The 13157-nt window shown below is 41.2% G+C and overlaps 1 protein-coding gene and 1 non-coding gene across 4 annotated transcripts in view; both read left to right on the top strand.

Moving 5' to 3' along the window:
* The window catches only part of Fbxl4 (F-box and leucine rich repeat protein 4), an 80898-nt gene that overhangs the window by 42773 nt on the left and 24968 nt on the right, over nt 1–13157 (top strand). For all 3 annotated transcript variants that reach the window (XM_021159721.2, XM_029476214.2, XM_029476213.2), the window contains exon 6: nt 7746–7959. In XM_021159721.2, the coding sequence (XP_021015380.1) occupies nt 7746–7959 (214 nt within the window). The remainder of the gene's footprint in view (nt 1–7745; nt 7960–13157) is intronic.
* LOC115031005 (small nucleolar RNA SNORA17) lies at nt 251–383 on the top strand. Its single transcript, XR_003836597.1, has one exon. It is a non-coding gene; the product is annotated as a small nucleolar RNA SNORA17 (small nucleolar RNA).

Genomic DNA, 13157 nt, shown 5'->3' with positions numbered 1-13157 from the left:
GATCATTCTCCACACAACTGCCAGAGGCTACTGTAATCTCAGTTAATGCTCACAGACATTCCCAGAAACTAACATATTCTAGATAATCTCTCATGGACATACCTAGGTGATTCTAGATCTATAAAGTTAATAGATAATACAAACCATCATTCTATATGTAATGCTAAGGACTGTATGTGCCAAGGACCTGTTTCAGTTGCTGAAGAATATGAAGAAGCATACAGAATTCATTATAAAATGTTAGTAAATACCTGCTCCTAGAGGCATTTGTAGATATGGCTGCTATGTCACATGTGGGTCAGTGAATGACTGAGAGGAGAGAAGCCATGTCTATGCTCAGTGTTCTGACCTTTGAACATCTGAATAATTAGTAACCTAACATTCCCTGAAAAAAAGCAAGCCTGAGCCTACCTTCAGTCTGGTGTCAGGAGGCCTGGACAGGAAGCTAGCCTGAGATGACCACCAGTCTGGCATCAGACACACCTGGACAGGCTCCAAGGATGGAGAGCAAGATGGAGACTAGAAGGTTTCTGCCTGGGTCCGAAGGCTCCCCCTGGGGGTGAGCCCAAGACACATGACCCTTGCAAGGGGCCACTCAGGCATGCCTTACCACTTCTCTCTGAAGTGGTGGTGTGGACAAGGAAAAAACTCCTTCCCTCTTACCCCCTCATCACCTGCTGTAGGTGCGATTCCTGGCCCTGGGGTCATGAGAGAAGGAAAATTCACCCTGCATCTAGCCTGAAAAGCATAGTAGAGCTGACCCCAGATGTGGTGGTTGCAGGTGAGCCAGCACCAAGGATGTGAGCGTGCAAGAGCTGGCCCTGCCTCTTGTCTGTAGCATGGTAGTGTCTGGTAGGGAGAGAGCCCCTCCCCTCCCTTATGCCCTCACCACTGGTCAAGGTGGGAGAGCTGGTACGGAACAGGAGAGCAGACTTTGTCCCTCACCTGCTGCAGCACTTGGAAGAGCAGACTCTGTCTCACTTGGGCAGCACAGTAGAGCTGGCTCTGGATGTGGGGGTTGCAGATATGCTGGCACTAAGGGCCTGAGCCCAGGAGATCCAGCCCTGCTGGGTGGTAGAGTGGACAGGGAGAGACAGCCTTCTCCCCTCCTCATCCCTCTCTATGGCATGTAGGAGAACTGGTCCTGGGGTCATGGGATGGGAAAAGTGGCCATGTCCATTACCATCTGCAACACTCTGGAAAGTGGGGCCTGCACCTCTCCTGGGCACAGAGTAGGGCTAGCCCTGTTGTGGGGGTTTCTGGTTAGACAGCCCCAAGGGTGTGAGAGTATGAGAACGTGAGAGCCAGCACACTGACCAGCTCAGATAGCTCTCAGGCCTAGATCTAGGGCTTTGAATTAGCCTACCCCAACATCTACCCCACAGATGAACTGATGGTGTGCATGAAGCATCTGGTCCTACAGATCCAAAAGTACAGGATCCCCATGACACAGGGCAACAAGAGGATATCCAAGAGGAGTCCCAGTGAGAATCCAGTCTTGATAGGGTAGCAGAAGCCAGAGGCCTGGAACCAGACCAGTGAGTTGTTGCTGTGAACATGTGCAAGCAAAGAGGTGTAGACAGAGCATATAGTGCAGGGCACACTGTGACATGCTACAGCTTCTACAATGATTCTGGATTCTTTTTTTCTCTGTTTGGGGGGAGATTGCAAGGGTGGAGGGTAGGTACAAAGGGAGGGGAAGATGAGTGGAATTGGGATGCATGGTGTGAAATTCACAAAGAACCAATACAAAATTTTAAAATGCTAATAAATAAATAAATTGTATTTAGAAAACCAGTGGGAAACAGATTATGTGAGAATTGCATGTGAGTTATTGGAAGTTTGTCACCACTCAGCAATGCCACCTTTGAAGTGGAACTAGAACCTAGCTGTCACCATGTTTAGTACTACCCTGGGAATTCAGTGGGCAGTCCACTGTTCCCTAAGAATTGGAGGGTGTCCTGGTGGTGCTCTGTTCTTTCCCTTGTTCCTGTCAGTCCAATTATAGAGAAACCAGTGCAGTCTTGCTGTGACATAGGTGTGATATCACTCCTCTGTTCAAAGCTCCTGGGAATAGGGAATCATTCTCTTCCAAAATGAAAGCCAGAGCCTTTTGTGACACAGGAAGTGTTACATGTTCTCTGACTTACTGATTGCCCCTCGTCCTGTGCCTCCTGCATCAGTTTCTGCCCCAGCCAGTGCCCTTGCCCGTCTCTTTGATCAGAATGTCCCTTCCTTTGATGCCTGCTTTAGTTACCTCCTCAAGGAAGGTTCGAACCTTCCCTACCCACTTGCTGAGACTTCTCTGACCATGCTTTGGTTGTCCTGCTTTGCTTCTATCTCACCCTCGACATTTCCCCACTCACTGACATACTGTTCACTTTACTTATTTGTTTCTAGTCCCATCTCAATAAAATGTAAGTCAGCTTTATGAAAGTGAGGACTGTGTTTTATCCCTGGTGACTCCCAGTGTCCCCTCATGCCATAGTGGAAATTCAATAAGTATTTACTGAATGAATCAATGTCCTGGATGAATACTGAAGAATTCAAGTAATATAATTAGCAGAAGAAATAGAACTGTAGGAGATCCAGATCAAGGAGTCACAGGAGAAGCATCTGAGTCTTAAGGAAGAACTGTGCCTGTTGTGAAACATCACAGACAATGACACTAATAAGACAGGCTATTTGAATTTAGAGTTTAAAAGGAATGGGTGCATTTAGGAAGAGCTGAAAACGATTAAAGGAGACGAGCAAGTCATGCGGAAATGTGTGGGCTACTGGGACTTTTTCAGTATTTAAAGCAAATCAGGAACAACCAAATTTTTTTGTTTAAAGGGGAGAGGTACTGGCAAGATGGTTCAATCAGATAAAAATTCTAGCTGCACTATCCTAATTACTTGATTTCCATCCCCAGAGCCAGCAAAAAGGCAGAAAGAAAACTGACTCCACAAAATCACTTTCTGAATACACACACATGCACATAAATTTTTTAAAGACTAAAACTTTGCTCGCCAAAGTTTAACATATTTTTAATGTTTGAGGGGTGCTTCCATCTTTCCGAACTGTTTTCATATAGTCGGTGTTCAAAACCATGAGGCAATATGATGGGTACTGTTCAAGTCTGCCATTGATAGCAGAGAAAATGTTGAGATGTGGGTATGGTGGTTTGAATAAAAATGGTACCCATAGACTCCTATATTTGAATGCTTGGTCATTAAGGAGTGCCACTACTTGACAGGATTAGTAAGTATGGCCTTGTTGGAGGAAGTGTGTGTGGTGGTTTGAATATGTTTGGCCCATAGAAAATGGACCTATTAGGAGGTGTGACTTTGTTGGAATAGGATCGGCTTTGTTGAAGGAAGTGAGTCCTTGTGTAGGCAGGCTTTGATGTCTCCTAGTGTTCAGGCTCCTCCCAGTGGGGAAAAGAACCTCCTCCTGGATGAATTCAGATTAAGATACTGAACTCTTCAGCACCATATCTGCCTGCACAATTCCATGCTTCTCACCATGATGACAATGGACTGAAACTCTGAAACTGTAAGCCAGCCCCAATTAAATGTTTGCCTTCATAAGAGTTGACCTGGTCATGGTGTCTCTTCACTGCAATAAAACCCAAAGGAAGACAGAAGTTGGTACCCGGGACCAGGTTATTGCTATAATAGGCCGGGCAATACTTTTGTTTAGAGAAATATGGATTTTGGAAAGCAATGGAATGCTTTAAATGCCATCCGAATTTGAATATGGAAGACATTGGTGCTGAGGTTGATATGAACTCTGGGGGCCTGGCTTAAGAGGTTTCAGAGGAAAAGAATTTTAGTATATTGCTTAGAAATCATTTTTGTGATAATTTGGTGAAGACTACGCCTCTTTTTGTCATTGTCCTAAGAGTCTATTTGTATTAATTGCATTCACAAAGGAAGGCTCAAAAAAGCCTAGTTTAGACTTTGTCCTGTGGTCCACTCTTACGAGGAACATTTTGACCAACTGTAGCAAGCTTAGAAAGGAAAAAACACAAAATGTACAGTTCAAAGAGGAAGTAGGGTGGAGCTTAGTCCTGTGTTCAAGGATATTAAATGGAATGAAGAGAGTCATGATCTCTGGGCAAGATCCAACCCAGCTAAGCTTATTGTTTATACATTTGCAGTTAAAAAGGGGGATAGTTGGCTGGGCGTGGTGGCGCACGCCTTTAATTCCAGCACTCAGGAGGCAGAGGCAGGCGGATTTCTGAGTTCGAGGCCAGCCTGGTCTACAAAGTGAGTTCCAGGACAGCCAGGGCTATACAGAGAAACCCTGTCTCAAAAAGGGCGGGGGTAGTTATATCATGTTAGGCTTTATTATGACCTGGTTATTATTTTCATTTGGGCATAAGGAGATATGACTATGTGTCAGATTGACAAGGGATAGTTTATGATGGCTACTGTCAGTTGTCAACTTGATTATACCTGGAATGAACTACAACCCAGACCTTGTGAAAATCTTGTGGAAAGGTAAAGAAAAGCTCATGTGTCCAGGTGAAGTAGTACATGCCTCTAATCCCAGCACTCAGAAGACAGACACATGTAAATCTCTGAATTCAAGGTCAGGCTGCAGAGCAAGTTCCAGGACAGACAAACTTAGGCAGTGAAGGAGCTGGAAAACAGAAAGCTGGTGATGATATCAAGGAGGGCAGCGGTCCCAGCCCCAGCAAGCAGCAGAACTTGACAGCTTCAGCCATGTGGCTGTTGCTTTAGAGTCAAGAATAGAAGGTGTTACTGGGACAGTTGATGCTGGTTACCTGGAGCTAAGAAATTAGCAGTAATTCAGAAGAGACCAGCAAAAGTCAGGTGAAATCTGAGAAGTATTTTCTGAGAACACAAAAAAGCTGAGTTCCAGAGTCAGACCTTTTGCTGGCAGCTAGTCTTGGTAATGTTTAAGAATCACCTAAGTAGTACTGGTTGTGAAGGCATGAAAGGGTCATGAATAGGCTTGGCACTGTGAGAGGCCAGGAAAGGCCCTTGGTGAAGGTGTAGCCTCATTTGCAGGTTGAAGGGGTCATGCAAAGAAGTTGAGGCTTGGCACCATGAAGAGAGCCTCTGAGAGGCTACTGATGAAGCCTAGTTGCAATTGAAGACCAAAATGTACTTGAGATGCCAGTACCACAGCATGACCATGAGTAACAACAGCAGCAATGGAGTGGAGTCAATGAGAGCCTAGGGTGCTACAGAGGGCAGAACTGGAGATGTGACCTCTTTGGAGGATCCCAGAAGATCATGTAGAGATCCCAGATATTAGAACAAGAATCTGTGAGGTTGCCTTGGAGACGCCAAGATGTTAGAGATATTAGAGCCATGGACTATCTGCCAAGGAAAACTGCTAACAAGGAATGGAACCAGCCCAAGAGAAATAAGTGTGTTGCAGTCATCAAAGCTGAAAGGAGTCATCAGACATGGAGATTCAGAGTTTTGAGTTTGCTCTGATAATCTTGCTTTGGTCTAGTATTTCCTCACTACGACATTTTGGAACAGTAATGTATATCCTGTGCCATGATATGTTGGAAGTATGTGATTTGGTTTTTGCTTTGGATTTTACACGTGATTACAGTTAAGAGACTGCCTGAATCTCAGAAGAGACTTTGAACTTTGGACTTTTAACATTCTTGAGACTATTGGGGATGTTTGAAGTTAAACTCAATGTATTTTTCATTATGCTATGGCTAGGAATTATCCCTATAGACTCGTTTGTTAGAACAAGCCTCTGGGGACTAGGGAGTGGAAAGTGATGGTTTGAATATGCTTTGCCCATGGGATGTGGCCTTGTTGGAATAGAGGTGCTCTTGTTGGAAGGAGTGTGCTACTGTGTAGGCCAGCTTTGAGGTCTCTTAGACTTAAGCTCCTGACTGTTTTCAGATCAAGATGCAGAACTCTCAGTTCCTCCTCCAGTACCACATCTGCTTGTACAATGCCATGCCTCTTACCATGATGATAACAGACTGAACCTCTGAACCTAGAAGCCATTCCCAATTAAATATTTGCATTTATAAGAGTTCACTTGGTCATGGTGTCTTTTCACAGCAACAAAACCCTAACCAACCTTATAACTATGTTACTGTCTTTTCACAGCAACCAAACCCTAACCAATCTTGTAACTATGTTACGAGGAGGTGGGCTTTAAGGTTTCAGAAGTCAAATCTAATCCTCATGTTTTGTTCTCTTCCTGCTGCCTATTGATCTAGATGTAAAACTTTCACCTACCTTTTTCACCATCATGTCTGCCTGCATCCCACCATGCTTCCTGTCATGATGTTAATAGACTTGACTAAACAAATGGACTTGGCTTACAAATTCAGTCCAACTAATAAGTGACAACAGTACAGTTGTTATGTTTATATATATATATATATATATATATACACACACAGACACACACACACACACACAGACACACACACACACATATATATGTTGTAGGTCATCTCCACTCCAGCAGAGACAAGAATGACAGGGCCACCACTTGACACCATCCTTGCCGCCCCCTGAGACACGAACGACACGGACACCAAGTCGGGTTCACACAACAGCTTCTTTACTTGTTCTCCTTCTTGCAGCTTTTCTTACAACAACTCCCCTTACAACAGCTTCTCTTACTACAACTAGCTTCTACTTAGGGCAAGGGCTAAACAACAAAACTTCTATTCTCCCGCCGACTGACCTCATCTAGCTCCACCCCACCTCATACAATCAGAATTAACACTCCAGGCACAAGCTCAGGTTGGTCACCGATAGGCTGACAGGTCTGGATCATGAGAAACAGTCCAGCCTGGCAGGCAGCCCACACATGCAACCTCACTGCGCATGCTCGGGCAAGGCAGTAAATATCTTGGCCCATGCGGCTGCACCTGCTTCCCACATGTATATATATCCTAAGCTAGCCTAGGTATTTTCCAGATTAAGAAGCCCATCTGACTTGTTTCAGGATTTCTTTTTTTTTTTTTTTTTTTTTTTTTTTTTGGTTTTACGAGACAGGGTTTCTCTGTATAGCCCTGGCTGTCCTGGAGCTCACTTTGTAGACCAGGCTGGCCTCGAACTCAGAAATCCGCCTGCCTCTGCCTCCCGAGTGCTGGGATTAAAGGCGTGCGCCACCACGCCCGGCTTTTTTTTTTTAATAAAGTTTATAATATCTTTTTTTTTAAAAAGATTTATTTATTTTATTATATGTAAGTACACTGTAGCTGTCTTCAGACACTCCAGAAGAGGGAGTCAGATCTTGTTAAGGATGGTTGTGAGCCACCATGTGGTTGCTGGGATTTGAACTCCTGACCTTCGGAAGAGCATTCGGGTGCTCTTGCCCACTGAGCCATCTCTCCAGCCCCAGGATTTCTTAATTAAACCTGTCATTACTGTGTATAAAGTATATTACCCCATTCTGAATGGGCATTGTTGAGAGTGATATATACTGAGAGACTAGGGTTTTATGTTGTAGATTTTCCAGCTCGGATATGAATTGCAGGTAAGCAGAACCATCTCCTCTGTCATCTTAATCTCTACTTAGTATTAGCTGACTTTGTACCGTGTTAATCCGTGTGAATTCATTTTTCTTCTCCATGAACATTTCAGCATGCAGTAAGATCCCAGTGAATCAAGTTATGTATTTCCTTTAGTAGAAATCTGTTCTCTTAACTGTGTCTGTTAGGAGGTGATACAATTTCAAAGTTTTTACAAAGGTATCATTTGATTGTATAAAATTTCCATGGATTATTGTTTCCACAGGTTTCTAAAAGTGTGTGGGTCTGAGTTACTACGCCTTGAATTATCCTGCAGTCACTTTCTTAATGACACTTGCTTGGAGGTTATTTCTGAAATGTGCCCAAATCTACAAGACTTAAATCTCTCATCCTGTGATAAACTCCCACCTCAGGCTTTTGGCCATATTGCCAAGTTATGCAGCCTCAAGAGGCTTGTTCTCTATCGGACAAAAGTAGAGGTAAGAATAACTCATTTGTGGTTTTCTTAATAAAATATCTGGCTGAATAGTTAATTGCTTTCAAATATTATTGTGATTTCTCATTTTAAAAGAGGTTATGACATCATGTGAACACTCCAAAATAATTAAAGCATCTTTAGTCACTTCAGAGTGATAAACTTTTCAATGATGTTCCTGATCCCTGGGAAAGCAATGTGTAGGGTAGGACAGTGAGCCAAGTGCTGGCAGAGAGTGACTTGGAAGAAAGAGTGGGGAGGCTGCTGACATGCAGGAGGATTTTCACTTGAAGTAGGAGGAAGCAAAGTGCGTGGTATTAGAAGTGGACATCGAAGTAAAATAATTAGTGGTACCGTAGTAACTGGGTTTCATGTTCACAAAGCGGGATCTGTCGTGTGTGCTTACTTTTCTCACATATATCTGTAGGACATATTTCAATGTTAGTATGTGTTAGTACCTAACTTTTCATTAACTGTACACTGTGTGTTATACTACATTCTACTCGCCTTTCCCTAAATAATTATTATAGTGGGATTTCTTGGACCTGCCAGCAGAAGAATAATGACATAGAGGCTTATTAATATTTATATAGCTTAGGCCTAGCTTAGACTCCCTCTTAGCTAGCTCATTGAACATAATTAACCAATCTGTTCTAGTCCATGTCTGCCATGTGGCCCCTTACCTCTCTTTCCCCCAAGGCCTGCAGTAGCCCTCCTACCAACCCAAGCTGCATGGCCTGGAAGGGGAGATCACACTTGCACACACGTACCGCACTCTGCCTCCGGCTAGTGTCCAAGCCTATCTGAGAGTCCGAGGTTGCTAGGAAGCCACTTCTAGCTCTGGGAAGCGCCTGTTCCTCGCCTTCCTTCCAGAACTGTTCTCTAGGCCTAAGCTTAGATTTACTGCCCCACATTGGGGGCCAATATTTCTGGCTTTCTACAAACGTGTCAGCTATATTAATAAAGACACAGAGTCTCTTGTATATTTAAAAAGCGTAGGCCTCTAGCTTGAGCTACAGCTTCTCTAACCTGCCAGCTGCCATGCCTGGTCTACATCTCTGCTCACGTCAAGCCCATCCACCTCTGAGCCTCCTTGCTGATCCCTGCCTCTGACTTTCCTCCCATTGTCCCTTTCTCTCAGCCAAGAAGTGCACCTTCCAATTCTGGTCCAGTTATTGCCCAGCTCTTTAATAAAGCCACCCAGAGAAGGCCTTAGGCAGATGAGAAAGAACAGAGACACCTTAACACAGTCACTCCAGCAGATCATGATTTTATTTTCTGTGTTCATTTTATAACATGTCTGACTCATGACAGTCTTCTGTAGAGAGTTTCCACTTGCATAATCTTGTTACTGTGAGACAATGATACTTCAGGGATGCAAAGATCCTGTTTCTTCCTTCTTTCTCTTCCAGACAAGTAGGCCTGCTTTTGGTTAGTTCAACATTCTTACTTAATTCCAACTCGGAGCTCTGTCCATCTTCTTGTCTACACTGTTTTCCCAGCATGTTTTGTATCTTAATAATTAACAGTGGTATTGTTCATTTAAAATTTTAAAAGATGGCTCCTTGAATAGTGGTTAAAATAAAGTCTCTCCTTATTTGCACCTCTTACTTGCACACAGTTTTATTGTCTTTTAAACATTCCTACCAAGCTCTAGCATGATCACTATTTTCCTTTTTGTATTCTGTTTCTTCATATTAGGATATACAATTTTATATATAGTGGTGAATAATGCCCTTCTTTTTCATTGCCCTGCTTCTAGGTTCTAGAATAGAATCTGGTCTGGATATGACATGAGTAAATATTTTCTAAGTGAATGAATTCAATAAAAGAACTGTTACATTTCTTAAAATGCTATACCAATGACTTTCTCACTATAATGAACCTTTACGAATCTTAAATGTTTTTTGGTTCAGGGTGTTCAGCATCTTAGTATTTCAGTTTCTCCCTCTAAGATAAAAATACAGGTCTCATTGGGTCATTATGGTGACTAAATTATATGCATTGTATTTAGGCAGTTCCTAGAGCAATATAAGCAACTGATAAAGGTTGTAATAACATTGTTACAACTGTTTTGTCGGATAATGTTTTACTGTGAAGGGAAAGAATGTCCTCACTATTGTATTCAAATACTTTTGGTGGATCTATATACTTATTTTACTTGATCGTTCATTTCTCATCGGGAGTTTCATTTAGAAGTTATTACATTCCATTTTGCACTCTGATAAAACTTCTGATCTGCTCATGTAGGTCTTCTTTTATGTCTTGATACATGTTATAGTTTTCTTAACTTAGATCCTAAGTAATTCTGACCACGTTTATATGTTACACGTTATGCTTTCAGGTGCTGTTTTTCTCTTTCGTTTAATTTTTACTGTTTATTATTAATATATAGGGGAGCATGGGATTTTAAACATATTTATGTCCTATTTGTTCCCCTTAATGAATGCTTACAATTGTTCTAGTCATTTTGGGTCTGTGGAGTGTAGCATGGTATTGTCTATTTTATGGCTAATATCCACTTATAAGTGAGTACATACCATGCGTATCTGTTTGGGTCTGGGTTACCTTACTCAGGATGATATTCTCAATTTCAATTCATTTACCTACAAAATTTATGATGTCTTTGCTTTGAATAGCTAAAATGTACTTCATTGTATAGATAGAATACTTTCTTTTTTCCATTCTTTAGTTGAGAGACATCCAGGTTGCTTTCACTGATTTCATTTATTTACAAATAAGACTACTATGAACATAGTTAAACAAGTGCCCTTATGGTATAGTGGGGTGTCTTTTGGGTATATACCAGGAACGGTATAGCTGGGTCTTGAGGTAGCACTAGTCCTGGTTTTCTGAGAAAGCATGAATTGATTTCCAAAGTGATTGTACAAGTTTGTACTCCCATCAGCAATGAAGGACTGTTCTCCTTAGCTCCACATTCTCACCAGCATGTGCTCTTGTTTGAGTTTGTGATCTTAGAGATTCTGACTTGTGTAAGATGGAATCTGAGCATCATTTGATATGCATTTCCCTGATGACTAAGGACTTTGAATATTTCTTGGCCATTCCTCTATTGAGAATTCTTTCTTTAGCTCTGTACCCCATTTTTAATTGGGTTATTTTGGTTGTTGGTGTCTAACTTCTTGAGTTCTTTGTAAATTTTGGATATTAGCCCTCTATCTGATGTAGGGTTAGTAAAGATCCATTCCCAATCTGTAGGCTGCCATGTTGTCCTGCTGACAGTATCATTTGCCGTACAGAGGCTTTTCAGTTTCTTGAGGTCTCATTTATCAGTTGTTGATCTTAGAGCCTGAGCCATAAGTCACCCACTGTACCAGTGAGTTCAAGACTGTTTTCCTCTTTCTGTTTTATTAGGTTTAGTGTATCTGGTCTTACACTGAGGTCTTTGATCCACTTGGACTTGAGTTTTGTGCAGGGTGATAGATATGGATGTATTTGCATTCTTCACATGCAGAAATCCAATTAGACTCAGACCATTTGCTGAAGATACTTTCTTTTTTCCATTGTATGGTTTTGGCTTCTTTATCAAAAATCAAGTGTCCATAGGAATGTGGGTTTATTTCAGGGTCTTTGATTTAATTCCATTGATCAACCTTTCTCTTCTTATACCAGTACCATGCTGTTTTTATTAGTATTGCTCTGTAGTACAACTTGAGGTCAGGGATGATGATACCAACAGAAGTTCTTTTATTGTTCAGGATTGTTTTAGTTATCCTGGGTTTTTGTTTGTTTGTTTGTTTCTCCATTATGTAGTTGAGAATTGCTCTGTCAGGTTCTGTAAAGAATTGTGTTGAAATTTTGATGGAGATTGTGTTGAATTTGCAAATTCCTTGTTGTAAAATGCCCCTTTTCACTATGTTAATCCTACAGATAAGTCAACATGGGAGATCTTTCCATCTTCTGATATCTTCCTCAGTTTCTTCCTTCAGTGACTTGAAGTTCTTGTCATATAAGTCGTTCACTTGTTTGATTAGAGTTAAACCAAGGTATTTTATATTATCTGTGGCTATTGTAAAGGGTATTGTTTCCCTGATTTCTTCCTCAGCCCATTTATCATTTATATTAAGGAGGGATATTGCTATTTTTCTGAGACTTAGTTATTTGTTCAGTGAGAAGATGGTCATGAGTACCACTATTTCAGTGGCCTGTGGAAATGAGAGCGAGTCATCAGTTGGTGGAAAATTGTCAACTGTCTTTTCTTGAATAGGATTATCCATTCTAAAGTGCCATGTTTTTATTCTTGCTTTTACTGTATATGATATATACACATACAACTTGTTGGTGTCTATTCTTTATGCTATTAGCTTAGTGGCATATTTTATGTGACTGTATAATTTAGATTAATAAACTATAGTTTTAAAAGACAAGCAAAATTCTATGTTACTGGTCAGTGTACTATATAGTCTGAGACCCTTTAAATGAGATAATGCCTCAGTTTTAAATTTTCTGATTATTTAACTTCATTAACTTTGTAATATACTTAAGTATTAAAGATGACATTGAAAAGAAAATAAGGTAAAATCGAACTTTCAGGGTATCTCTTAGCTAAAATGATTTGGGAAAATAAACTTTTGAAATGTTATTTACTCATATGACCTAATTGTCAATGAATCATTAATCTGTGATTTTCTTAAGTTTTCCTAGAGACTGATGCACTATGACTGAATGTTTTTTATAGTGTGACTTAAGGGATTGAGAGCTCCTGTCTAGAGTGGACATTTATATATACATACTGAAGTCTAGAGAGTGCCAGTTCTAGTTTCTCCCACTTATATAAATATGGATGTAAAGTCTTCCACTGTATGGATGTATTATATAAGGTCTAGATAGTGCCTTATCTTACCTACCTACTTTTTTGGTGAGCTATCTGCTAAATTAACAATTTTTAATGTTGTGTGTATAAAATTTGGGTTTTTATTTATCTAAAGTTTGAAAATGATGTGTTTTAGTGATATAAGTGGTAGAGTCAAAATTGAGAAATTTGCTTAGGCTGTTCCCTTTAATGCTTCTCGAACCTGTTTAAGCTCTGCCCATGCCCCCTCACTTCATTACTTCCTCATTTGGGATCTCCACCAGAGTCCTCATAGACACCAAGTAAAGCCTGGAAGGGAGAAGGTGATTTCAGCTGATTTCTTTCCAGTCAGGCTGCAGACACCTCCCTCCCTCCTTTCTTCCTTTCTT

The sequence above is a fragment of the Mus caroli genome, unplaced genomic scaffold, assembly GCF_978045245.1.
Source record: "Mus caroli unplaced genomic scaffold, Mus_caroli_1 scaffold_6, whole genome shotgun sequence".
Classification (NCBI taxonomy): domain Eukaryota; kingdom Metazoa; phylum Chordata; class Mammalia; order Rodentia; family Muridae; genus Mus; species Mus caroli.
This window is presented reverse-complemented; position numbering and strand designations above follow the sequence as displayed.